This window comes from Poecilia latipinna, unplaced genomic scaffold, assembly GCF_001443285.1.
Source record: "Poecilia latipinna isolate Pla-1442-1.1 unplaced genomic scaffold, P_latipinna-1.0 Scaffold175, whole genome shotgun sequence".
Classification (NCBI taxonomy): Eukaryota; Metazoa; Chordata; class Actinopteri; order Cyprinodontiformes; family Poeciliidae; genus Poecilia; species Poecilia latipinna.
In genome coordinates this window covers 298,584-324,620 of record NW_015112791.1, presented here as the reverse complement: position 1 = coordinate 324,620, position 26,037 = coordinate 298,584, and the positions used below count along the sequence as shown (strand labels likewise).

The window sequence follows — 26,037 nt, the reverse complement described above, 5'->3', positions numbered from 1 at the left end:
TATATATATATATTTATATATATATTTTTTTTCAGTTTATTCTATATGATTTGGTATGGTGACCAATAAGTGACACCCTAATGACTTTCTTAGAAACAAATATTTGTCCCAGGGGCAACTCAGTGGGCCCAGACTCACACAACCTAGTCTCAGCTGCAAGCACGAGGCACATACAGGGACACAGCTAAGTACTTTCTGAGGTGTTTTTATATAATATAATATAATATAATATAATATAATATAATATAATATAATATAATATAATATGCTCCCCTTGGGGGTTTTCAATACACAAACATCTGTCAGATGTAGAAGATACAGACTAGAAATATTTATTCCATCATATTAGGTGCCTGGCACACCTAAAATGCACCACATATAGTGCATAGCCACGTTTTGTGCCACTGGGCACACACTCCCCATTGAGTGCAAATGCTTAAAAGCAATAGAAAAATATTCAAGACAAATCTGACAAACAAGTGGTACCTTTTAACTCTGGTGCCCCATGCTTTTTAATATCTCCCTGGGCGACTGCCCTTATGGACGATTTCAGCCACTTTTCTCCTTCCTAACGAGCTTAAAGCTTGCTGCCATGCTCTCCATTTATCACTACTTTAAGAAACCACGCTGAGGTTCCCTTGTGGCTACATTTCAAAAGCTCACTCAAGCCAATAAATGAAAGCTAACATAAAACTGCATCAACCAAGCAGACATAATCATTGGCCAAATCTTTTTATAAACTGGTATCTCAGGTTAGTCACACACTGTAAGCTACTTACCGATTTCTCCATACAGCGACGGTCTGGCCCGGGTTATCTCCATTTCATGTTCCCGTTCTTCTCCTTCCGGCTCTCAGCGTAGGTTCAGCCGAATGTGTTCTTCATTTTGAAGTAAAGAATTAAGGATGCATGTAAGCAATGCATTATTACTAAATAACAGTTGGCAATTGAGCAGTGTCCTGTTCAGAGAGAGCAGCCGGGGTGCAGGCTAAATAAACAATGTCTGGGGATTCTGGGATATGTAGGCGGAGGACCAAAGACGTTACATAAAACACAGTGTTGTACAAAAGTCATTATTTATCTTTGTAGTACTTTAAAATTAGCTCTGAAATTAATACATTTAAATTAATAAATTTCAAGTTTTGTGACTATATAAATTAGTGGGAAAAAAAGTTTTTAAAAATGGTCTGGTTGATATTTTCTTGGTTGTAATAATACTTATTGGCAATAAGTATTGTGCATCAAAGTCACAAGATTTTTGTTTAATGTCATGGCAATATCATGTGGGATTAACACAAATTTCCAAACAGACAGTTTTAACCTTTAAAGTACAGCTGTTCAATAAATTAGAATGCTTTCTGATGAGGCTGGTTTCTCAGATAAAAAGTACATTTTTATGGACAGCCATTTCAGCCAAAATTAAATAAATAAATAAATGGGCGAAATAAATAAAAAAATGTTTTTATTTAATTTCAGCCAAAATTAAATAAATAAATAAATGGGTGAAATAAATAAAACATTTTTTTTATTTATTTCACCCATTTATTTATTTATTTATTTAATTTTGGCTGAAATGGCTGTCCATACTATTTGAGACAAGCAAGATATAAAACATACTTCTCATCAAGCCAATATTTCTGTATTAAAAGTGTTTTTATTGTCTTGTAATATCTAATCTCAAATGTCATGTCCTCATTAGCTATAATTGGAAAATAATCATAAATAAAGAAAGGCTTCAGTCTGTGTGTAATTCATCTATACAATGTGTTTCACTTGGAGAATTAATAAATAAATGAACCTTCTATTTTCTGATTAATTGAATATAATTGTATATAAATCAGTCTGATATGAATAAGCATTTATTCAATCGTTAGGTAAGGTTAATTTCCACTCAGCCGTATTCATGGTTGAGTTGTTGATGGTAGAGGAAACCACAAAGACTTTCACAGGAAGCTGAGGTTTGACTGACAGGAGCCGTTTCAGCAAATCATCTGACATGGCATGGAAAAATTTACAATATGGCAAAGTCTTCGTGGTAATTTCATTAAATTTGCTCAAATTAAATTGAGTTTTAATATGAGCTACTGGAAGACTGAAAATTTCACTTGATACTAGACATTTTTGAATAATAAGTGCTCCACGATTGGTAGGGAAGGAAATTTTCATATCACCTTTGAGAAATTATAATTGAACCAAAAAATACTTGTTTTTACATTCAGTCTCAGACTAAATATTGAGATAAAATTTTAGGTAGAAGTTATGAACACTTTGAATGTTGATAGCAAGATATTTTTGGTTTAAATGTAATCGTTTGCAAATACCCTTTTATATGATATCTAATATAAAACATCTTCTTTCTGAGAAAATTCAATCCAAAACCCCAATTCGCATCCACCAGTATCCAAAACTAAATGTCAGTGAGGATATCTGAATTTGAACTGTCTGAGTCCACAGGTTATTTAATGTCACTTTCTTCTTTAAAACCATCTCGTTGGTTGAAAAGAGGTGAGTGTGTTCTGTTGTGGCATGGGAAGTTGGTGTGGCTTTCTTACAATTTGGGAACAAAATTCAGCAAAGGAATAAGGATATGTGACATGGAAGTGGTGAGACCCAGGGTAATGTGACTGTAGTAGTGGTTTAGGGTTGAGTATAAGAATGCTGAATATCTTCTTGAGATAAAGGGCTAAAAACAAGTTCAGCTCAGAATTGACATCCAGGTTTCCAAAACTCTGGTCCCTAAAGCATCTTACAAAATACTCCCGTAGTTTTTACGCTACAACTAACAGATTCTGACTTTGAGGGCATTACGAGATGGAACATGTTTCGTTAAAAGCTGATGTAGATAATCAATTCCTTTACCATTTGGACCAAAGTCCATGAGTGTAAATACTCTAAAACGAATTCTAAAGTTTCATGGGAACCAGTGTCAAGAGCAGGTGTAATATTACTTTGGATTTTGTGAAAAGTCTTGGTGATAAACACTGAATAGCTAGAATATCTGAAATTTATGATTTACCTTGAGTCATACTGGTGAAAAGGGTTTTACAGTAATTTATGCACGAGGACACCAATGCATGATTAAAAGACAAATACAACTGGATGTAATCCAAGTAGCAGTAGTGGTGGAAAGAAATTGCCAAATAAAAAATAATCCACACAGTATGCCAGCCGATGAAAAAAAATAATGTTGGACCCAGAAGTAAACCATAAACACATGTTAATGAGGCAGAGTCAGGCAAGAACTTGCCTGTCAAGATGAAGAATTTCCAGTCAGACAAACGTGAAAAAACAAGTCTAATGCAACGCAAAACAAACAAACAAAAAAAAAACAGCCTGTAAAGTAAAATTTGTGAGAATCAAATGACTCACTGAGTTCAAGTGCAAAGATGAAGACAGGTTAATCAATGAGATAAAACAAGGCTTCAACAGCGACATAAATATCCTGAGCTTTAACACCGTTTTTAATAATGTCTGATCACTACTTTTTATTATGTTACAAGTACAAAAACTATGCATCTGCCCCCTTATTTATTTAGGATGTGTTAATGTGTGTGTCAATCTTCTTAAACTCTTTGATTAAAAACAGAAGATATATTTTTGTCCTGCATTCAATTACTTTTTAGCCAAAACTGGGCGCTTTTAAATCTGGAAATATTATTGTCAGAGTTATACACACAGACAGACTTGGACTCATTTTGTTTCATCATCTTACTTGTAAAACAACTGACACCTGTCAATGTTTAATTATTTCTTAATTTTTCACATCCTCTTTTCTTTGGTTCTCTTGATCCCAAAAGCTACAGTTAGCTCTGTCACATTGGTGTTGGTAATGTTATGGTTTCATTGAGTTCTTCAGCAATTCAAGCCTGTAAGAGAAGACAAAAACAACCACAGTTATATGTTCCTTTACGTACAGTGAAAATTGTCATTTTTTAAAGAAGATGTTTTCTTTCTAACCAACGTGGAGCTTAATCTTCTTTTCTGATAGCTAAAATCAAATGTCAACAGATATTTGATCAAATTCTTACCAGGCAAGAAGTTTATTTTCAAAAGCAATGAGTACCTTCGGCTACTTTTCACCACAAATATGCTCTACTACTTTCAGTTTCAAATTGGCTTAATCTGATTCGAAACTGCTCCTGTAGGAAAATGCAATTTAAGAGGTGGACCCACCTTATCATTTTGTTTGTCTCGGTTCTGGTATCCTATTCAGCATTTATAAAGAACTTAGTTAAACGAACAGGAAACTGTTTTAGTTGGTTATAACCTATTGCTATAAGCAGGTATAACTCAGTTGAAGCTTGGATTACAGGTTTTGTTTTTTTGTTTTTACTTTAAATATCACTTCCTGTTGGTAACTGTGATAATCCAAAGGCTCATGTACTGCCATACCAACCAGTTATTACTGTTCTTTTCTCATTTCCAAAAGGATGTACTGCCGAAGTTAAGCCAGTTGTTTACTTAAAGATTGCATATTTTGAAAGTATGAATAAGAGAAATGCACAAACGGTTATAGAACAGACAGCCTACTTACTTCCTCATTCTACTAAGAACAGTTACAATAAACCACATTAAACCGAGCTCTGTTTTCATACGTTTTCGAGAAAGCTCCAATACCTACGCTTCACATCGCCAGAGTGGTTATGTCTTATATTTTCCCTGAAGACAATGCAGGAAAACCAGACGCACGAGCAGTGAACCGCAGGCGCAAACTAGCTTCGCCATAGCTCGAGCAGCAGCACCAGCAGCAGCAGCAGCAGCAGCAGCCTCGGTAGTTTGGTCTACACTTTCAAGATGGACGCTTTAAGCTCGATAGGTTTCTGTTTCTTTTTCGTCGCGTAGAACCCATATGTTGCTTGCCCACACCAGGAACCTCGTGGGGGACCTATGTAGTATCGTAGCTAAGCGACTGTTTCATTTGGAAAGCGGAAGAAGTGATTTTAATGTGGACATTTCTTCTCCTTCGTGTTTGGACCGAGGGGTATTTTGTAACTTCCTGGTTGTCGCATGAACATGTCAGTTGGAAGTGAGGCGACAGTGCAAGGGACTCTGAAAGCTTCGGATATTTCAGGATTAATGGGATTTTATCGGTCGTTTGTGATGTTAAGAAACGGGGACAATTGTTTAAAACGACAAGCAAAGGGAGAAGGACAGATTTCATAAGCAATGGAAAGTCGACATGGAGGAGCCCCAAGTGAAGGTGACGAGCTTCAGTATTTTTAGGACTTTTCTATTAATGGGTATTAATTGGAAATATCAATTTGTAAAACTTTAACAACTTTGAAGCATATTAATGGAAATAGACACCTAAATGCTAGGTGTTGGCTCTCGGGTTAGCCTGTCCAGGATTGTGAAATACCTTTTTTTCCCCCCCCCCTGCTCACTGACTGCAGTTTTCTGTAATTTTCCAGCTCTGTGTATATGTTTCGCTCATGGTCATATTTTCTGTTTACACCAGGTTTTTTAATACCTGTGTCGGAATCTTCGGACGTCTTTCAGAGCAATATATTGGCTCCACTTCAAAGTGCTTACTTGTACGAAGAATCAAAGCAGTTTTTCAGATACAAGTCTGCTGTGTTAGTCAAGAATCCCGATATTGAGGACAAGGTCAGCTCAGTCTTTTCCTCCTCACCACACAGCCTCTGTTCAACACTAATCACACCTCAAAGAAGTTCATATTACACTGTATTAGCTAATTTAAATAACTTTCCCACAATATTTCTGAAAAATATAATTACTTAATATTGACTATCTCTAACTAGAACATTCCTTCGACTGTATCAGCTTCCAAATTGATTTCTCAATGTGCTCTTCACATTAGTACAACGCATTTCGAGCAAGGAAAACAAAAGCAGGGTACTCAGAAGATGATCTCAAAGAAACATACGGCTTTTTGTTGTTTGACGACGGCAGCAAGGTACATTTCGCCGAGACATACACAGCTCAGAGAATACATATTTTATCAAATGTTGCTGATAGTCATATTTTTATAAACTATTTTAATGTTTTTAAAGGCTAATGCACTTGGACAAACTGGTATAATCTCTGGAAACAGCACATGTACAACTTTGGGAGATCCAGCAAAAGGTAAACTTCTTATTTCCTATGTATGACATGCACACACCCTGAAGTCTGATGCAACCAGACGAATAAGACTAGAACTGCAGTACTTAAGTTACAAGTATGTGTATAAATATTTCAGATGAACTTACCGTTAAAAAATGTTTTTAAAAAGTAAAGTGTCTTTCCCAGTGGAAAGACACTTTTGTTTGTCCCGCAGTGCTGTAGTCCCTATGAAAGTGAAAGCAAGTTTCAGAGCTCTATCAATGTATATAAATGAAAGTGAAAAAAAAAATCCTAAGTTGAAAGTGAAACTGTAAATCACAGCATATGTACACTCAGAACTGTATTTACTTCAGAAGTAGAGTCGCTGCAGCAGTCTTGATTACTTTTCTCAAATTTTTCTGCATAAATATAAAGTTGAAGTGTTAGAAATTCTTCTTAGCGAACTGAGGAATAACTGAGCCAATGAAAGAGCACAAACAAATAAAAGCTTTATTGTTTCAGATGTAACTCTAGTTGTGCTGTGAACTTCACTTCTCTGGTTGTTGAAATTATTTTTGATGCAGTTCTTTTGTGACACAGATTGTGAAGGTAGTTGCAGCAGATTCTCCATTTATCTCTCGTTCAGACCAGCTTTTATTTTCAGGACTCTGTTTTTCCAAATGGCTGACAAAACATAATGGAAAATGAACCCACCTGACAGGTCTTTGGCTACTCCTGTTTCCCACTAAAACCAGATTTGCGACTTGCTCTTATTTGCAACCTACAAAACTTTCAGTGACTTTTACCCTTTTTCTATTGATATTTTTCATATACCAAATAATATTTTTCAGTATACAGATAAATGATCCTTTTTATTACATTTGTTGTAGCAAAAAAAAAACAATAAAAACAAATGATAGTTTTGTTGATTTGGGGCAAAGTTAGGTCCCTTCTGTATTTCTATTGTTTTCTGCATGTTTTAGCAGCAGAGGCGTGAAGATAAATGTCAGGATTATGGCCATTTGTGAACTCAATGAGATCATTCACATTTCTTCTCCTGCATAAGGCGTGTCTCTCGTAATAATGGCAAAGCCTTTCTGCAGGGTGTGGTTGTTCTGCTGAGGGTGTGTCATGTTTCTGGGAACCTGTTTCACATTGAACATTAAAGCATTCCTTTTATGAGGTCCTGAAATAGTAAATGCCGCTGTTTTTACTTTGTTCTAAAAACATTTATTAAAGTGAAAAAAAAAATATTTTTTCCCTTAAAGGTGTTTACATTTCGATGTACTCTGATTGTTTGGATATAAACCGCTGGTATCATGGGAAATCTGGATACATTGCCATCATCAGGCTGACAAAGGTACTGAAAAACAAAACGGCGGAACATCCATTTGGAAGACTTACCGCTGATTATTAATTATTGCTTTGTTTTCTTGGTAAAGGGCAAAGTTAAAAAGGTCGCAGAGAACTACACACAGCATTTCACAGAGCCCACTGTGGGCTATGACTGTCATGTGTCGGACCAGTTGCCTTCTGTTTCTTCCAAAACCAGCTCCTTTCTTGCTTTTGAGAGAACTCAGGTAAAGATTTCAGTCTTTAAAGGCGCTTCTCTTGTCACAACCGTGTCACATATGCTACTGTAGTTTGCTACAAACACCAGGCACCCACAGTTTATTTTATCTCTTTCAGTTTTACATTTATGAGCTGCTACATGATGGAAGCAGTGAAGCATCCCAGTCTCCCAGCACTGCATGTCCGTTTGCTATTGTGTCATTTTCGTATATGGATACAAAAGCATCACCTGTTACACTAGAGAAAAGGTATTATTGAATACAGCATGTTTGTTCCAGTTACATATATTTAATATGAGTTTTAAACTCATTTTAATTCTGTCCCAAATTCTCTTTTTAGTGAGGTGCAAAAACAGGGTGAGTACAATTTGAACAATAGCAAAAACTTTTCTTTAAACATACTAATTTCCTGTAATTGCCTTTAGTAGTTTGTGCACATTTGCAAGTACTTCTAACATTATAAAGAAAGAAAGAATGTCTGTGAGGAACAAATTAATTTATTTACAAATACTCTATCTCCTTTAAACTCCCCAATTTCCTTTTATTTCTACATATATGTGGCTTCCGAATGTAGAATCAGTCAACAGAGTGCATTCAGTCCAGTCTCAAATCACAATACCAAAACACACAATTACTAAATGAAAAGGCTTCCCTGGGTAGGGCAATAGTTGGCACATCTTATTTCCTACCCAGTGGGTCTGAAAGAGAAGCCCTGAAGCTGTAAATCACAACACACCAAACCACAGTTGCTCAGAGGTTTGTCTTTAAAAAATCTTCTCAACCTTTAAAGTCCTTTGCAAGAAATAATACTTTCTTTTAAAAAGTGATTTTTTTACATTTTTTTTACTCCTTGCACATACTGAAATCGCTATAAATAAACCAACAAACTCTCCACAGGTATTGTTGTAACTTGTGATCATATATTGTTTAATTGTTGCTGTATTTTTACTTTTTTTTTCAGTTCATCACTACTTGCTATGGAGGGGTCAGCTTCAGATACAGAACCAGAGTTACCATATTGACCTCAGATCCACTGCCGTGGCCTTTATTCCTGTACAACTGTAAGTTAAAGCTGTATTTTAACGTCTCAGCTGTAGTTTCTTCTTTAATTTTGTAAAGTCTGAGCTAACATTTGTTTCACCCATTCTGTTAAAGACCATCAGTGATCAAGGTTGACCAAGCCATTCACATGTCAGTTCTGAGAAGCCTGTTGCCAAGAACTGTTTTTGAAACGAGCTACACAGAGGAAGGTGTGTTTTGATCCTGTTCGTAAAAGAAAGTTCAAGTATTTATTTATTTTTTTTACACATTCAATCCAGGACTTTTGGATGAGTTAATGCAGCCACACATTTCAGTGTTTTTGTTTTCTGGTCTCTTTCAGTCTTTTTGGACGGCTTTTACTGTGACTTGTGTGAGTTTGTATCCTCTGAGGCAAACGAAGCCAGCTCATTTGCTCTGCTGCTCTCAGAGATCAAGAGGAAAGATTTTGTGAGTCTGTAGAGCCGAGTTACTGTTTTACATAAAATGACTAACAGAATCTGATATTAATTTAAAGTGATGTAGATCAAATCCAAATCCCTAAGCACTAACTTTATGCACCAAAGCTGTAAAATTATTATTGGATTGTTGATTTACTTTTTAATATCTGTCTAAAGAATCGTCATAATAACATGCAATGGGAATTCCTACAATTTTCCATTTTGCATGCAGCACCAGATTGTTTTTGATTTTGTAGTTAAGTTTATTTTTATCTCTAACGTAAAAAAAAACATTGCTTGCATTTGCACAGGCTCTCATCATTCCTCTGATTGATGGAGGATTTCTTATCTTAATGCACTCATCGCACTTCCTCAGATATGATGGTAAGCTAAGAAAATGAGATTGTTTACAAGTTGTCATTTACACCTCTAATTCTGTCTATGAGACAGACGCATCACTTTGCACATTTTTGCTCTTCTAGATGTGGAGTCTGCTTCGGCAGGGGTCATGCAAGGCCTCTTTGTGTTTCCTGACTCTCGGTTTGTAACGAGAGGTGATTAATGCATTTTTTTTTTTTACATTTTCAAGTTTATGGTATACCTGTTGCTTGTGTGACTTAATATGCAATTCTAGTTTTATCTGGATTTCCATTGCAAATGCAAATTAGATTGAACCACCCAAGGTTTTCAAACTTTTTTCTTACAAATTGAAAAAATCTAAAATGCTTGGCATGCATTATTCAGTTAATTATCCTACGCCGATTCCTATGCTAAATTAAATCCAGTGCAACCAATTGCCCCAATAAATTGGGGAATAGTCAACATGTGAGTCATTTAAACTCAGGCCAGGAATAAAGTTGTGGAAAGGTTCAAATCAAAGTTTTGTTACTTTAGTTTGAAGAAACAAACTTTGATTTGTTGCTTCAACAAAGCATTGAGATGTTAAAGCATCTGAATGCTCAATGAGCACTGTTGAATCCATCGTCTGAAAATGAAGTGTGTGGCAATGCGTTCTGAAAACCGACCAAGAAATTTTTATCAACCTAGTTACTTATAATGCAGGAAAATTGTGAGTTTGAAAGCTGCTAAGCGGCTCATGGTTACTCTATAGAAGCTGTATGAATATTCAGGTGGGAGGTGAAACTGTTGTCAGGACCATTTAACAAAACTGGCCTCTAAGGAAGATTGACAAAAAGAAACTTAATGTTCCAGAAAAGCCATAACAATTAAAATCTACAGTTTGCCGCAAGCTATTGCAGACATGAAGAACAGCGCGCTCATCCAGTGAGCCAAAATTAGACAATTTTAACATAATGTGAAGTGCTGTGTTGCTGGAAACTAATACTGCATATTATCCTCGAACACACCATCTCCACCATGGAGCGTTGTGGTGGCAGCTGTGGGTACCATGCTTTTCCTTAGCAGGGAAGCCTAGAGCTAAATACAGGGGTATCCAAATAAAGAAACATGTCTAGAGGATGCAGAAAGTTTTAGGCAAGACTGCAGGTTCAAAATCTTTTAGTCATTGTATGGCCTAGCTTGAACTTTTCAGCAGAGAGGAATAGGCAAAGACTTTTGTCTTGGGCTCTGCAAACTACTCAGCTAATTACAATTGTTTTTCTGTCATAAAAGTTTATAAAGCTAAACACAAAACTGTGGTTTTTTTTTCACAGACACAAAATTTCGAGAGAAAAACTGTGCCCTGTCATCTGAAATTCTGCGTATTCTACCATTGCTATGTTACGCTGAGGGCGAAGCTGAGAAAACGTCCATGGATCCAAAGGATGAACTTTGTGAAGTCTTGACCGAACACATGCAAAGCTATGCCACTTTAATAAATCCAGGATTTTCTTCAAGTCCTTCAAGACCTTCAAGGGAGCTAGGGATGTTTCCGGATCATTATGACGTGGCTGAAGCGCACAGACATCTCTATTCGTCTCCTGAGTGGAATAACAGAACATGGGAAACCTTTAAGTTGTACCTGAATAAACCAAACTCCTTCGAACTTCCAGTAGCTAAGGTTTCAGAGATTTTGGCATCAGGACAGGAGGAGCGAAGAGAGGAGCTTGATGATGATGTCTACATCTGTCTGTCATCGCCTGAGGAGGCGCCAAGTAGCCCAGTTTGCATGGAAGCAGAAGACCAGTCATCATCGGACAAGCAGTCGCTTGGTAATACTGAGACTTCTATGGATATTGGTTTTGCAAGTCCTGAATTTCAAATTGCTGCAATACCCATGTCTCAGAATGCTGTACCAGACAATTTGCAGAGTGAAATTGTTACCAAAGGCGATCCAGTATGCGCTCACCTCACTGAACAACCTAACAAAGCTGATGATCCAGGAGCTCAAGACCCACTAATTCCTCCAACATCAGAGGATCTTCCTGCAGAGCTCATTGTCAGCATAACCTCAGCAGAGCGAAAAGTCCCAGATGAAGTATCAACATCCAAGCACACTGACTTTCATTTTTCTGGTCTTTCAACCATGGCTAAGTTACAAACAGGAGACGTAAACTCTGCCATTGATGAGTCTGACAAAGCAAAAAAGTGTTTAGATTTCCCTAATGTCGCCAACCACCAAACGAGTACAAAGAGAAAGAAACGACGAAGAATATATTCTGTGGTGAAAAAGAAGGTTTCTAGGACTTCTGTCAAGACTCATCGGTCAGCCTCAGTTATGGTTGAACATTTAAACTGTGAGACACAGGAGCACAGTGAGGAATTAAATCTTTCTCAGTTGAGAAGTTCTTTAAAACCGAAATGGAAGAAACTTCACAGACTGGAGAGCAAATTTGATAAACTATCATCAAAAAATAACAAACTTAGATCTGCTGTTGATTCAGTCAAAACTGAAGAGAAGAAACCAGATGTTGCACCGGCGAGTTTCCAAGGGGATAGTTTCTTAGAGATTTTACCTCTAAGAAAGAAAATGGAGCGCTGGGACCTGAAGCCCGTCGTGACTGAATGTGGGAGGATTTTGGTTCCTTTTGGCTCTGTAGATTTTGCTGATCAGGTTAAGTCTATGCAGTGTACAAAAAAAGATGAGTGCCCTGAAAAGGTCTTGCATAATGTTCCTGTGACGCTTCCTGACAAAGTCACAATGGATAAGCAACTTGGCTCAGCTTCAGAGACAGCGATTGCTGAAGCCACATCCACAAGCACTGTTGATGATGAAAACCGTCAGCTTGATCATGAAGACATTTTAAAACCGCACGTTGATGATAGTGGCCAAGTACCATTGACTCCTAACTTTTGTTCTGTTTCTCCAAGAAATGACACAAGTAGTTTATCAAAAACTATTGAAACCAAACAGCTTGAGATCTTTTCTCCAGTCAAGCTTTCACCAAAAGGGGAACTCCTGCTTAGCAAACTAAAGTCAGTTCTTTCGAGACGAAAAAGAACATTAGATCTCCCGACAAAACCACAAAAGAGGGAACATGTTGACCAAGAAAGTGACTTTTGTTTTAAGAAACGCAAAGTGAACTCTGACACTGAGACGCCAAAGGGCAATAATCCAACTCCTCCAAGTGTCAATGTTTCAAAAATGGCATCGGTTGACCCTCTTTTTGCATATTGCTTAGGCTTGACTCCTAAAGAGAATCTAGAAAATTTTCAAAAAGCCAAGAAGGTGGATACTCTGCCGAGGAAAGACTCAACAGAGAAAGAGGAACATACCCCTTTAGACAAACAGCCACGAATAATTCAAAGGCCTCTGTCAATTTTCCCAAGGAGGAGTAGAATTAAGACTCTGAAGAGGCATCAGGGCATCTCTGCTGAAAACGTTAAAAAGAAATGTAAGTCATGTCTTTCAATTATTTAGAATCTAGATACTCTTGGGCTGTGATGCAAATGTCTGACATTGATACCAGCTTTCCCTTTCATTGGCTCTGTCAACTCTGTAACTATCCTGAGCATGCTGTTGCTAATCTTTACTGTCTTTATGCACTTTAAAATTTTGTTTTTCTTTGCTAATGCAGCATTTTTTGCTTGTTATGTCAAAGCATGCCATGATTGACTAAATAAAGCTTACACCTCCCTTGTGAAGCAATGATGATATCTGTTGGTGACAAATTTCTTATCGTAAAACAAAGGTGTATTTCATGTGCTTTCAATGTGCTACTTGTTATCTTCATGCATTTTCTCTTTTTCTCTTCTGTTTTGTCTTCACAGGGTGGTTGCATTTTCAAACTCCAGCTTGTTTTACAACTGAAAAAAAATACAATGACTGTACTAGTGATAAAACTGTCAGGAAGACTGTTAAGGAAAAAATGAAAAGTACTTGCACATCTACAGATGCTTTGAACTTACTTGCTGACTTGGCACTCAGTAATGACAAAGTCCCTCCACAATCAAGTCAGGCACTTGAAAGTGCGCCTAAAGACAGTGCGAAGAAATGTGACCTTTCAAAAAGTCTTTCCAGTGCTGATCAAGAGTCAGTTCTCCACGCTCTGCTTAGAAATCCTGCTGCTAGAGCCCTTCAGTCTCTCGAGTCCCTTTCAAAATGCTCCCTTGTGGCAGAAAATAATTTGGTTTCTTTGATATCTGAAGATCATGCTTACTCACTGCCCCCATCTTCTCTACTGTTGGATTTGTCAGGTACAACCTTCCAGGTACCACCTTTAAGTGGTTCAACCAGACTGCTCAACCATCACCAGTCAATGTATGGCAATGGAGCTAAAACACTACACCCTTCTGTCAGTACGGGAGACATAAGTGAACACAGCAAGACTCCAGAAAACCTGCAGAAGCACAGGCGAAAGTTAAAACACTCTCGCACCTTTGTAATGAAGGAGAAATCCATTCAAGTCACAAGAAAATGGGAAGAAAACTACAACTTCAATTTAGACAGCAGGTTTACTAGTGATGCAAAGGACAAAGTCATCATCCGAGCTTTGCACGGGTATGTTTGGTTTCATACTTGGGTAATTAACGAATGATAATTTCGCGTTTTGCTAAACGTTTCTTGGTGATGTATAATATTTGTTACATTTTCAATAGGCCTTGGGATTTTTCCATGCAAGACACTGCTGAAGAAGTGCGACTCATCTTCCACATGTGGATAGGTTTGTTTTATAGCCGGTCAACATCCAGGTTCTTTCAAGTGGATCCAACTCTGATGCAGCAATGTTCAGAGGAGAGTGGATCTGTGGATACGGCCAGTGGAACGTTATCAGGCCGAACTAAGCCTGAGCCTGAGATCTGTTCAGCTGTGGATCTTTCAAGTCTAACAGAGTCTCCAGACCTAGAGGCTTCAAAACTGTTGGACCTCAGCAAAAAAGACAATGCTGCCTCAGAACCAGAATCTGGAATTTTGGATTTGTCAGTGAAAAACTTTGATGATAAACAGGTTTCAGTGGAACAACATCCCAACAAAGAAGTGACTCTTGTGTCCAACAAGTCCTTAAAAGCATTAAGTGCTGTAAAGCCAGCACCAGGCCTACAGGAGAAAGAAACATTTCAGGTTTGGCTCTCTTATTATTATTATTATTTAAAAAATGTATTGAGATTACCTTTTTTTATGTAGACCTAATAGATGGCCAACTGAGTCTGTTTCCCTGGGATTGCAAACAATTGCAGTCTCCTAAAGAAAAAAAATACTTATTGCTGTTGTTAAAGATGACTCTTTACATAAATTTGAAAACATTCTTATTATCCTGCATATAAAATAGCATTGTTTTAACTGTATTAAATAGACTATATTTGCTGCTGAATTGAGCAATACAATTTTAAAATATACTTTATAAACATCCTAGGACATCCTAGGTTTAGGGATCTACAACCTGTCATACAGAGCAGCAAACCTGGGTCTGAGTAGTCCAACACACGCTTCAAGCCGGTAAAGAACCACATTTAGAAGACCACACTAATTATTTACCGACTTGCACAAAACACCTTAACTTGAATCCCATTGAAACTTGCGCTAAAGATGAAAGTCCGTGCCAAAAGGCCATCGAATCTGAACGAACTCGAAAGACCTGCCTAAAGAGAATGTGAGGGGTGTAATGCCTCAGGAAATGTCAGAGAGTCATTGAACTAGATCAGCCAACTGCAAGTTGTTGTTTGGCAATACGGGTAAACAAATGATTAAAAGCATCTCTGGACTACTTAAAAATATACATTCTCATTCATTGGGTAGTGGCATACACATGTTAGGCTGGTGTTTGGTGACATACCAGTAAAAATAAAATAAATGGCCAATATAGCCATTTGTGAAGGTACAACTTTCAAATCTTGCCTAAAAGACTGTCTGTTTTGGGGTGACCCAATCAGTAAAACAGGATTGATGTTGATTGACCAATGTCATTTCTCTGAGAGGTAACAACAGACGCGAGTTAGCAAGAAAGTATTAAGGGTGTGCATTGTTGTTAGCTTCAGTGACTGTTTTATAACTATCAATCAGAATGACAGCCATTTTAAGTGATGACCTTTTTATTTGATCCACTTAAATAAATGTTGTTAATGGGAACAGCAGACTCCTTGACGCCTGTCATTGTGATTCTGTCTTGTTAAAACAATAATGTTTGAACCACTTATGAGAAAGTCATGTAAGTCCTAGGATTAATTAACAGGACATTTTCACATTAACTCGTACATTTTCTTTAATAATGAACTGTACAATACACAGTGCAGCAATTATCTAAAATAATTTCTGCGTTTCAACACATATTATACCCAGTTGTAATTGTGTTTTTATGAACTGTGTTGTTGGTAATCTGTTGAATATATTATATTGTAAAACGTTGGCATTTTTAAATGGTGACTTTTTAATCAGAGAGGCAGTACTAATTTTTAAATGTAATTTTTTCTGTCTTTCCCACATTCTTTTACAGTTCGACAAAGAGATGGTGCATTTCAGAGATATTTCCAGTGAGGTCAAAGATGATACAAACATCGAGAGTAAAACAGCTGAAACTGAAAACAGACTATTACATTTTGGTCACAATGAAGCTCCTTCTTCTAAGAGTGACAGGATATTTTGTCAATCAGAAGTGACGAAGAATTTACCCGCTGATCCTCAATCTGATGGAGCTACACTTGGAACTGAACCTGTGCTTCATGAATGCAGCAAAGACATCAGCTTCAAGAAAGTTGGCATTGAAAATGAAGAGCCTGCAGTAAGGAACTTGCCCCAGCAAGATGCATTGTGCTCACCCACAACTGTTGTGGACAAGGAGGTGAACAGTGGAGAAGAATGCAACGTGGTTCATACAGGCGTGGGACTGCAGGAGAAGGAAATCTGCCAGGGTGGCAGTAGAGGTCCTTCTCCAGATATGACGAACAGAAATGATGAATCTGTGTACAAAGAATCTGATATTGTTTGTAATGGAACTTATGTACATGAGAAGCTACCAGGTGAGGAAAGTCTAGCCTCACCAGACAAGACTGACAATCAAGAAGGAAATATGGACTGTTGTACAACAGCTACAGTGAAAGATTTTAAAAATGAGGATGTTTGTATGAAAAAAGATGGTGATAAAAACGAAAGCTGGACTTCTACTGCTGACATTGATAGAGACTTGAGAAATGAGTCGTTACCCGAACTGTGTGGAGGTCTTGCACAGCAGGGTTACATTTCAGAGAACAGTCTAGTAGATGAACAGCTGCCATTGTCAGCCAGCATGGAAGATTCTTCGCTGTGTGTAAATCCTGATGTGTCCGAACATGGAAGTCCCTCCTTTGAAACTGTTAGCACTCCATCAGAAATTGCACCTGAACTTACAGACACTGCATCACAGGAAAACTTAGATATAAACAGTACAGACTGTCAGGAGCTGGTTTTGCCCATCCCATGTGAGGATAGCCATGACTCTCCCACAGCTCCATGTTTTCCTCAGGAAAAGAATAGTGTTGAATCCCCAAACAAAATGGAAACATCTGACCAAAGTTTGGAATCCAATTCTGAATGTAAAGAGGAAAATCTTGAGCAAACTCTACTAGAAGTACAGGAGTCCCCATCCAAATGTGAAGGCAATAATGTGCATGAGGTGGATGAACAGCTTACTGAAAAGACTGATTCAAAAACTGATGAAACAAGTAGCAAATTGAGCAAAAGTTTGAATTTGGTTCTAAATCCAACTCACCCACCCAAAGATGTGGGCGAGGTATATGTTGTACCTCCTGAAGACAGGGTAGAAAATGTTCGAGATCAGGAACCAATACCCTTTATTAGTGAGGCTACTAACCCTGTAGCTGCACTACCTGACCAAATATCTGTTGCATCAAATATTAGCACTGAGGGAGAACTACCCCCTTGCAAATCATCACTTCATGATGAAACATATACACCAGAAATGTTTAGAGAAGAATTTGACAGCAGGTCCCCAACTCCTACTATAGACGAAAAGCCTCATGATTTAAACTTATGTCCAAGCCCCAGCAGAAGCACCGGAGATCTCACTGATTTTGAAGACGACCAAAATGTGTCCGAAAAGTCAACACCTACAGATGATCTGCCTTTTAATAAAAAACTCCAAACTTCTACAGTTAACACTAATCCAAATCCCCCTGGTGGCCTTTGTCCTGATGTCAAAATAAGAACGCTACGGGTTTTGCGAAGTTTAAACAAATTCATTGAGAATCCTAACCACCAGGAGACACTAACACTAGCAGACCCAGATTTTCCTCCCCACACATCTTTTGTCTCAGGGGAAGTTTTGCAAGAGGAGGAAAAAGCTAATTTAAGTAATGAGTGCCGTCCATATCCTCAGCGTCCAGTCATGGCAGTGAAACCATCTAAAAGCGAGGAAAGTCAGCCACATTGGCAACCAAAAGACATAGATCCTAAAACTACCTCCCAGTGTAATGAAGCTAGTGGCAATTCTGTCAGGTACTTATCACAAAACTCCATGATTTTGAAGGAGACAAGGCAGTTTTTTAAAGAAAATTCTGATGGATTTGATAGTAATCACAGTGTCTGTAAGTCTTCTTCCAACACCCTTTGGTTGGCAAACATCTCCAGTGAATCTGACACAGAGGAGGACACAGATTCCCTATCAAGTTCTCCTCCTCAGAACTACAGAAGAACCATGTCAAAGCTCAACCAAATTTCATCATCACCTTCATCATCTGTGCAATGCCCTAAATCTGAAGAAAGTTTCCCTGAATTGGGGGATCAAGACCCCAAGTTTATGGAATATACTGTAAATGGGACAGCTGAGGATATAATCATACATGTTACTCAGAGAGATTGCTCAGACAAGTTACTAACTTGTCACAAATATGATACTATAAGTGACGATGGTTGCATTGCAGGTCCTCAAAGTTCACTCAAGTGCACAGTCTTTAATTCTGGTCAGAAGAGGCCCTACTCTTTTCTGGAGCAGCTCTCTCAAAGGTGCCTTCAGAATGACCTCACCCAGGCATCAATGGAGCAAGAGTGCCTCATCTTTTCAGAACAGATGAAAAATCTTTTGAAAAAGGGTAAAAGGGAACCCCTCTCTCAACCGGATACTCATGACAGCTCAGCGTCTTGTACCAGTCCTCTGACTATCAGCTTTTCCAAACTTGAGGAGCAAGAGGATTCAATGGAGTTTTTGGACACTCCTCTTGTTAGACAAAAAATACAGGTGGATATGTCTAACAGGAAGGACCAGACGGCTCTCACAGAGGAGCGAAATGTGATCCGTGCTGTGTCTCAGGAAAACGGCAAACCAATGGAGCATCCTGGGATTTCTGCAATGACTGCAGAATGTGCTAGACTCTACAATGCAAGGATGCATGATGTTTGCTCTGCCAAGAAGGTCCCACCCAGATCTAAAAGCAGAAAAGGTCATCAGAGCGACCCGAGAACTGACAAAAGTAACCATTTTGACTTCTGCGATCAGATGAAGAAAGAGCTAGATGAGACCTTCCGGAGTAACCTGAATGCAGTTGTGAAGAAATCCTGTAAAACAAAGTACAGATTCTTCATAATGGTGACATCTGATGACATCTTCTTCAAAGAAACGAAGGTAAAATGAATTTCAAGAAGCTTGGTTTTAATAATTTGTGTCATGCCAATGTGTTGGAAAAAAGGTGTTACATTGTACCGATGGTGTATATTCTCAATCAGAAAGCCGCCAAGTATCTTCCTGAGACTTAACAGACTGGGTGGTGGTCCGTCTTTTGATGGGGAGTAAGCAGAGGGTGTTTTCTATTCATAGGAGAATAATATGCCTCTATTTCACTGGTTAAGTAATCACTATGGTGCAGGAGACAAGACTCCAGGTGACAGTCAAGCCTCATATTGAGGAGCAGTGATTTGACTTTCTATTGGTTCAAGGAACCACTGGACCAGCTCTTTCCTCTTACAAGGATATATGAGAGTGCAGGATGTTTATCTGATCAATCATAAAGTTGTTGATTTGAAGAATGCTTTCTACATGTGAATAGTCGAGGGTGATGGTGTGTAATCCTGTTTACTCAGTGACTGAATTATCTTCCACCAAATTAATAATAATGAGGAGTTTATTTATTTATTCATTTATGGTCTTTGAAACCAAATTAGAAAAAAGACAAAATAAAATAAGACCACCTTTTTTTTTTTTCTTTTTTTTTTAGCACAATTTCTGGCAGAACCCCAGAAATTATGGCCTGAACTTCTGGCACATTTTGTTTTCACTCAGCATTATAGAAACTACCAAAGTCTGACCATCAACGTCTGCAGATTCATTTTTTGATATGAGATAGCCTTGGAGCTGTTTGGTCACCTTGTATATAAGGCGCACATTTTCAATTTTGCCATATAGTAACGTTGGTGTGTAATTTTAGTCACATCATCGGCTAACGGTCTTTCTTTTGAAAATGGAAATGATTTATGCCGTGAACTGTAACACTCATGAGTAGGCTATGAAGGTGCTCTATTTCCACCAAGAGGAGTAGATGGTATTTCTGTGTTTATCAGCCGAAAAGTGAGAAATAAAAACCTTCTCTGTCTGTTCATTTCTTCCTGTCACTTCAGCTACTTTCCTATCTTAATTTCATGCCAAGGTGAAGCAGAGCTGGGAGATTTAACACTAGAACGGCCTCAAGGTGTCAATTTGACCGCCACATTTAAACCTTAATCCATTCAGCTTATACATGTGCAAAGGGTGGGAAAATATATTTAATATATACAATATTGGTAGATCTTGGTTATCAGACATAGATCTGCCCAAATTTTCAAGTCTATTCAGGCCTAAAGATGCACACATTTCCTTTTAATGTTCATGTCAAACCAGTATAAAATTCACTTGTGGCAACAGTTTATAACTTGTCTTTTTTCATTTGTTTCTGACCTTTTTACAGGCTCAGCTGGAAACAGAGGGCCACACTGCTGTGCAGCCATCCGAATTCTTCCTCGGCGAGGACCGTTCTTCATCACTACTCATTATCCTCAGAAACGAAGATATTGCCGAGCACATTTGTAAGGTAAAGGAATCGGCGGGTTGAAACAATTCCAACATCTGATAGGAAGTAGGGTCAGGGGTTAATGACTGCTCTCAACTTTTCAGATTCCACATTTGCTCAAGCTCAAGATGAGTCCAGGTGTGCTGTTTGCTGGAGTCGATGAACCAGATGATGTTATCAATCTCACCCACCAAGAGCTCTTCATCCGGGCTGGCTTTGTAATGTTTGACAGAGCAGTGCTGGAGCCCCTCAGCGTTGGTATGTTTACCCAAGTGAATCCTTTTCAGTGCTTCTTAGACAACCTCCTTATCCTGGTTTGACTCACTGTATCAACTTTGTGTGAATTTGGAGGCAACATGAAAAAAATCTCCAAAATCTTGCAAGAGCTCAGCGGGATGGGGAAGTGGAAATGGATGCTGCACTACAGAGACAGCCGTCGCCTGAAAGAGAACGCAAGGTTGGTTTCATTTCTTTAAAAAAAAAAAAAAATCACTTTTTTTTTCTCTTGCCACGTCACACTTGTTATACAAGCGTTGACTTTTTTGCTTATTATTTTGACAGGAAAGTTTTCCTCAAGTGCAGACACGTATCGAAAAAATTTAATATCTTGAAAATGTTCAGTGTTTTTTCATAAAGTGAAACCGTATGTCATTTAGATTCATTACAGATAGTGAAATATTTAATCTATTATATTTTGTAATTTGATGACTGCGGCTAACAGATCATCTGTCTCCGTAATTTTGGAATATTGTGAAAAAAGTTACATTTTGGAAACTCATGGTGTCACACCGCGAACAGTTAATTAACTCAAAACACCTGCCAAGGACCCCTGAGCCTTTAAATGGTTTCTCAGCCCGGGTCAGCGGGACGCACAGTTCGTGGGCGACTACTGACCTGCAATCATTGACATTCTCCAAAAGTAGGGCAAGCTGCAAAACGTCATTGCTAAAGAAGCTGGTTGTTCACCAAGCGCTACATCCAAGCATAATTAGAGAATTGAGTGGAAGGAAAAAGTGTGAAAAGTTGTATTGGTTACAGCGATAACCTGAGGCTTGAGACAAACGTGAAGCCAAATTCATTCGAGAATATTGGGGAGCATCTCAAGGAGCGGACTGAGAGTGCAGTCACCTGTCGATCACGCCCTATTTAGGTAATCAGTGATGACATGTTAAACCGATCTTGCCCGCTGATAGTTTTTACACTTAATTATCCACAAAGCTGCTGCATTTTTGCACCATTTTCCTTTTGCACCACAAGGAAACTTGAAACTCAGGACACTTTTTTTGGTGGTTTATGTGTTTTGTCAGTTTGTCCTCATCTGACCTCAAATCTTGTGATTTTTGTAAAGGCAAAATACTGCTGAGCACGTTATTTTGGCAAGAGGCTCACAACAGCTCTGCTGTCTAACCTGTTGTGTAAGTTTTGTTTGTTTTTAAAATGTGAATAGTGAAAGGATAAAGGAACAGGGTTTTTTTTTTTTTAGTTCTTTTAGGAGCTTTGGACAATGCTCTAAATATTTCATTTATATTTCAGGGCACTGCCTAATGAGGAGTTTCAACATGATTGCTCTGTTTCCTGGGTAGTGCTCGATGTTTTTTAGTAAAATACGGTTCCTCGTGTTGAGCTAGTCCTGAACCAGAGACAGCCTGGGCTAAAGAGAAAAAGAGCTTCATCTTTTCCATCTTTTCACATGAGAGTATGATTTACTTTTAATTGGGAATTCAAGGTCCCAGAGTCTGAAGGGAAGAGTGGAGAGAATCCATGTTGCTTCAGGTCCAGTCTGAAGTTTCCACAGTCAGTGATGGTATGTGGCGCCTTGTCATCTGCTGGTGCTGGTTCACTGGGTTTTCTGAGGGCTGCAGGCAATGCAGCTGCCCACCAGGAAATTTTGGAGCACTTCGCTTTGCTAAAAGTCAAGTTTATTAGTGTAGGTCATTTCAGCAATAAGGAAGTTCAAAGTGCTTCATATGATAAAAAAAACATTACATTTGGTCAAATGCTGTAATTAAAATGATCAAGAATAAAAATCATCAAATATATTAATCTGTGCTCCAAAGACAACAGGTGGGTTTTTACCCTTGACTTAAAGGAAGTCGGTGTTTCAGCAGCTTTTAAGTTTTCTGGAAGGTTTTTTTTTTCCAGAATTCTGGTGCAAATAAAGGCTTGAAGTTGATGCTGATTTCATTTTCCAGCAGGACTTGGAACCTGCCCAAACTGCTTAAAACCTGAGCCAAAAACTGGTTCAATGGCCAGGGTGTTCCTGTGCTTGATTGGCCAGCAAACTAAACTGGCCTCCACCTCACAGAGAATCTAAGGCGTATTGTCAACAGAAACTTTAATATGACACAATTCAGCTTTGTTTTTCTTTATGTTATGCAACGGTTATCTATTTAAATGCCATACAGAATGTCTTAACGATAGCCTTAAGTTAAAGTTTTACCTTTCTGAACATTTAATCCAGGTTGAGCGAAGAAGCAAACGAGAAGAAGCTGTTGATGTACTGGTGCCAAGATGCCGGTATATTGGATGTCTTGCCTTATCACGAGTGTGACCAGATGACTAAAGAGCAACCAGATTATCTGGCCTGTCTGCTCCGACTGCAAGTCCAACATGTATCGTCTCGTTTTCTTGTTTTTATAACTGGTAAGAAACTGTGTTTGGACACTTTTTGTTGGTTTTAGATGCCTTGTAATTTAAACAAAGCCTGGGTTTGACATCAACCCAAGCTGAGCTTTCCCTGTTTTAGGTTAGGTTGGATTATCAAAGTTATGGGACCCGCACATCTTTTCGGTTTATTTTTATTTTTATTTTCAATCATACTGAGATTGTAAGTGATGTTAGCTCAACAATCTTGACTTTGTTGTCCTTAAGACACTTTGAAACCAGTTTTGCAGTATGCTTTGTCATAGCTCATTTGGAAAACCCATTTTTGCCGTAGTCGTAACTCCCATCACATGATGTCGTCACTCCTCCACGTCGCAGTTGGGAAGGTGTTTGCAGACTTCCAAGCTTTCCTCCAAGTATAAAGATGATTGTTAAAATCAACTCAATTTTAGTTTTGTCAGACGACAGGACCCGTCTCCAAAAATGAAACCTCTGGATTAAATTAAATAATTTTGGTCTTGCAAACTGACCTAAACTGATTTAAGGTCTTGAACTTGTTATTGAACCAGGCACTTTAGTGTATCCAGAAAGCAAGAAGCATTGAGAAGGGTGGCGTTAAAAATGGCATCCTAAAGCAACTATTCACAGTCAATTTTACTTAAAATCCAGTAAATTATTATTATTTTTCTTTCTTGAGGCCATGTTCTCTTACTACTCTGCAAAAGCTCTAATACGGTTTCCTTCTTTTTCCAGATGCAACGACAGACGGTGGCTTTGAGAAGAACGGGATTTTGACAATGACTCTGAACACTTTTCTGACGGTCTTCATCAGAAATATTCAGAGTTTGACTGAAGAAGGTTGAACCGGTGATCAGGTTCACTCCCTGAAACATGAAAACAATCAAATGCTCTTTGTATGCGTGAATTAAAAAGCCACCAGTTAAAATGCCTGCTACACGAGTAGCTAATCTTTTACTAACTTAACTTTTGAGTTTCTTTTGTAAAGTAACAGTTATCGGTTTATCTTTCAACAGGGTGTTCCGGTCATGTTTCTGTATAGCCTCGGTTAATGATTCAGTTATTGGATAGATTGGCTGTATTTGCCAAGACGCTGGCAGCTGTGCTGTTTGAACGCAGTTTGTATTGTAACTTAATTCAACATTGTACATTGTAATGTAAATCCACTTACAAATAATTTTTATGTTGTTCGTATTTGTCCTGACATACTGACTGTATAGTTTTTCAACAAAGCAAGAAAGCTACATTATGTCCTTTTTTTTTATTAGCAATAGATATTTAAAGCTTACACTTGTACAGTATTTCCTGACTTTATTTAGAACAATAACTAAGCATTACCTGCAAATATCTAAAGTTTTTTATGTGTTTAAACTAGTTTAAAATCCTGTTTTTGTATCTAGGAGAATGACTTCTATTTTCTTAATGTTATATAGGTATTTTTCTTCTAAATATAAATCTTTCTGAAACTTGAAGAAACCCAATTTTATCAAGCTGACTCATTTAAAATTCAGTTTTAGATTTATGTGCAGCTTCACACCAAGTCGCTGCACCTGCGGAAAACTTGAAAGGCGCCACACCAAAAGGATAATGTGGGGGTTCCTGTACAGTCTGGAGATGTATTTTTCAGCACCGGATAAGTTTATAAACATATAAAGACGATTTTAAGAAAGAGCTTTCATTTCCAACTCGTGTCACTTTGCTTGATTAAAAATTATTTCTGAAATAAATTGCTCTTGTCCGTACACTTATTTTGTGCTTTATGCAACATTTGTGTAGCGCCATGAGGAAGCATTGAAATACCCCATGTCATTACAACAGTGTTCTTTTTGTGATGGATCATCACTAAGTAGAGCACAATAGTGAAGAAGGAAAAATGATAAATGGTTAAATGTTCTTTTGCAAATGTAAATCTCAAAATTGTGTTGTTTCATTTTAACTCCAGCTGTTCTCTGAAGGTATCAGTGATATTTTAGAGAATACTGGTGAACAAACGTCATCATATGAAAAACATTAGACCAAAGGACAGGTCAGGGGTGATGTTTTGAAGAAGCTTTATAACCCAAAAGTTAGCTCAGCAGGGACGGTGGCGATTAAGGGAGTTGACAGTCCTGAAAAATAAGCCTTAATTTTACCTTTACTGGTCGAAGCTGCAAAAGACTCAAGATCAAAGATGAAACTCACCTTCCAGCAAGACTAAAACCTTAAACCTGCAACCAGAGCTACAGTGGTTTAATCAAAGCATATCTGCTTGTGAGATCTGCCTGGTCAAAATCCAAAACTAAGTCCAAAGGACAATCTGTGTCTGTTCTAGATGGTCGTCATTCATTTTGAGTGAGACCTGTTTAGTCGAGGAGAATGGGCAAAGAAAGTTGTCCTTGGGTGTGCTAAGCTCGAAGAGATGTATTCCAAAGACCCACAGAAATTGCAGCACAAGTTGTATTCAGGAGGAATGAAAACAAATCCACACTGTTAATATTCATTCAAAAAAAAAAAAAAACTTGCATTTTTCTTCCATTTTATATTTATGCACTGCGTGTTGGTTCATCACATAAAATCCTAATAGAATACATTAAGTTTGAGGTTACAATCGGGCTAATTGCGTTAAAGGTTCAAGTGGTACTGAATATTTAAAATAATATTCAGTACCACTTGATGTACTGAAAAAAATTTTCAAAATGTCAGCTTTTCCTGTTTGATTTATCTCTTCATGCCTTGAGGCTCTCATCTTAGGTTTTATGGTGACTGATTGATAAACCACAGATGCATTAATGCTAAAAACATATTAAAAGTACTGATGGTAACAGGGTTGAGCAATGTCAACGTTCATATCCCTTTTCCATGCAATGTTGCTATCAATCCATATAATGTGGTTTCCCTTTGACTACTTTTATTGTGTATGTATGTAATACTGACGTCACTTCAAATCACTGGGTCTTATTTTTCATAATAATCCAG

General features: G+C 37.9%; 2 protein-coding genes and 1 long non-coding RNA gene across 4 annotated transcripts in view; 1 reads left to right on the top strand and 2 right to left on the bottom strand.

Annotated features, from left to right (window-relative positions):
• The window catches only part of asb13b (ankyrin repeat and SOCS box containing 13b), a 10,377-nt gene extending 9,290 nt beyond the window's left edge, over positions 1 to 1,087 (bottom strand). The window contains exon 1 of the mRNA XM_015030219.1: positions 780 to 1,087. Coding sequence (XP_014885705.1) covers positions 780 to 822 — 43 coding nt within the window. The 5' untranslated portion in view covers positions 823 to 1,087. The remainder of the gene's footprint in view (positions 1 to 779) is intronic.
• A 2,346-nt stretch (positions 1,088 to 3,433) lies between these two features.
• Positions 3,434 to 4,708, bottom strand: LOC106946088 (uncharacterized). The gene is made up of 2 exons (XR_001424691.1): positions 4,621 to 4,708; positions 3,434 to 3,865 (listed from the first exon to the last, which is right to left on the bottom strand). It is a non-coding gene; the product is annotated as an uncharacterized LOC106946088 (long non-coding RNA).
• tasor2 (transcription activation suppressor family member 2) lies at positions 4,631 to 24,257 on the top strand. 2 transcript variants are annotated; one of them, XM_015030215.1, is made up of 22 exons: positions 4,631 to 5,199; positions 5,458 to 5,606; positions 5,821 to 5,916; positions 6,014 to 6,086; positions 7,313 to 7,404; positions 7,487 to 7,624; positions 7,734 to 7,864; positions 7,956 to 7,972; positions 8,577 to 8,676; positions 8,771 to 8,865; positions 8,997 to 9,103; positions 9,405 to 9,477; positions 9,576 to 9,647; positions 10,767 to 12,887; positions 13,264 to 13,993; positions 14,092 to 14,554; positions 15,924 to 19,043; positions 20,359 to 20,481; positions 20,565 to 20,718; positions 20,812 to 20,917; positions 22,922 to 23,103; positions 23,818 to 24,257. In XM_015030215.1, exons 1-22 carry the CDS (start codon positions 5,166 to 5,168, stop codon positions 23,925 to 23,927), a joined length of 8,286 nt encoding a protein of 2,761 aa, XP_014885701.1. In that variant the 5' UTR covers positions 4,631 to 5,165; the 3' UTR covers positions 23,928 to 24,257. The 2 variants fall into 2 exon arrangements, with proteins under 2 accessions (XP_014885701.1, XP_014885702.1); XM_015030216.1 differs by having other exon boundaries at positions 4,632 to 5,199; positions 13,690 to 13,993.
• Positions 24,258 to 26,037: the final 1,780 nt, after the last annotated feature.

Coding starts and splice junctions, on each gene's coding strand:
- tasor2 (XM_015030215.1), top strand. CDS start 5,166: ATGGAAAGTCGACATGGAGGAGCCCCAAGTGAAG. Junction 5,607..5,820: donor ATCCCGATATTGAGGACAAG/GTCAGCTCAGTC, acceptor TCTTCACATTAG/TACAACGCATTTCGAGCAAG. Junction 7,405..7,486: donor CCATCATCAGGCTGACAAAG/GTACTGAAAAAC, acceptor TTCTTGGTAAAG/GGCAAAGTTAAAAAGGTCGC.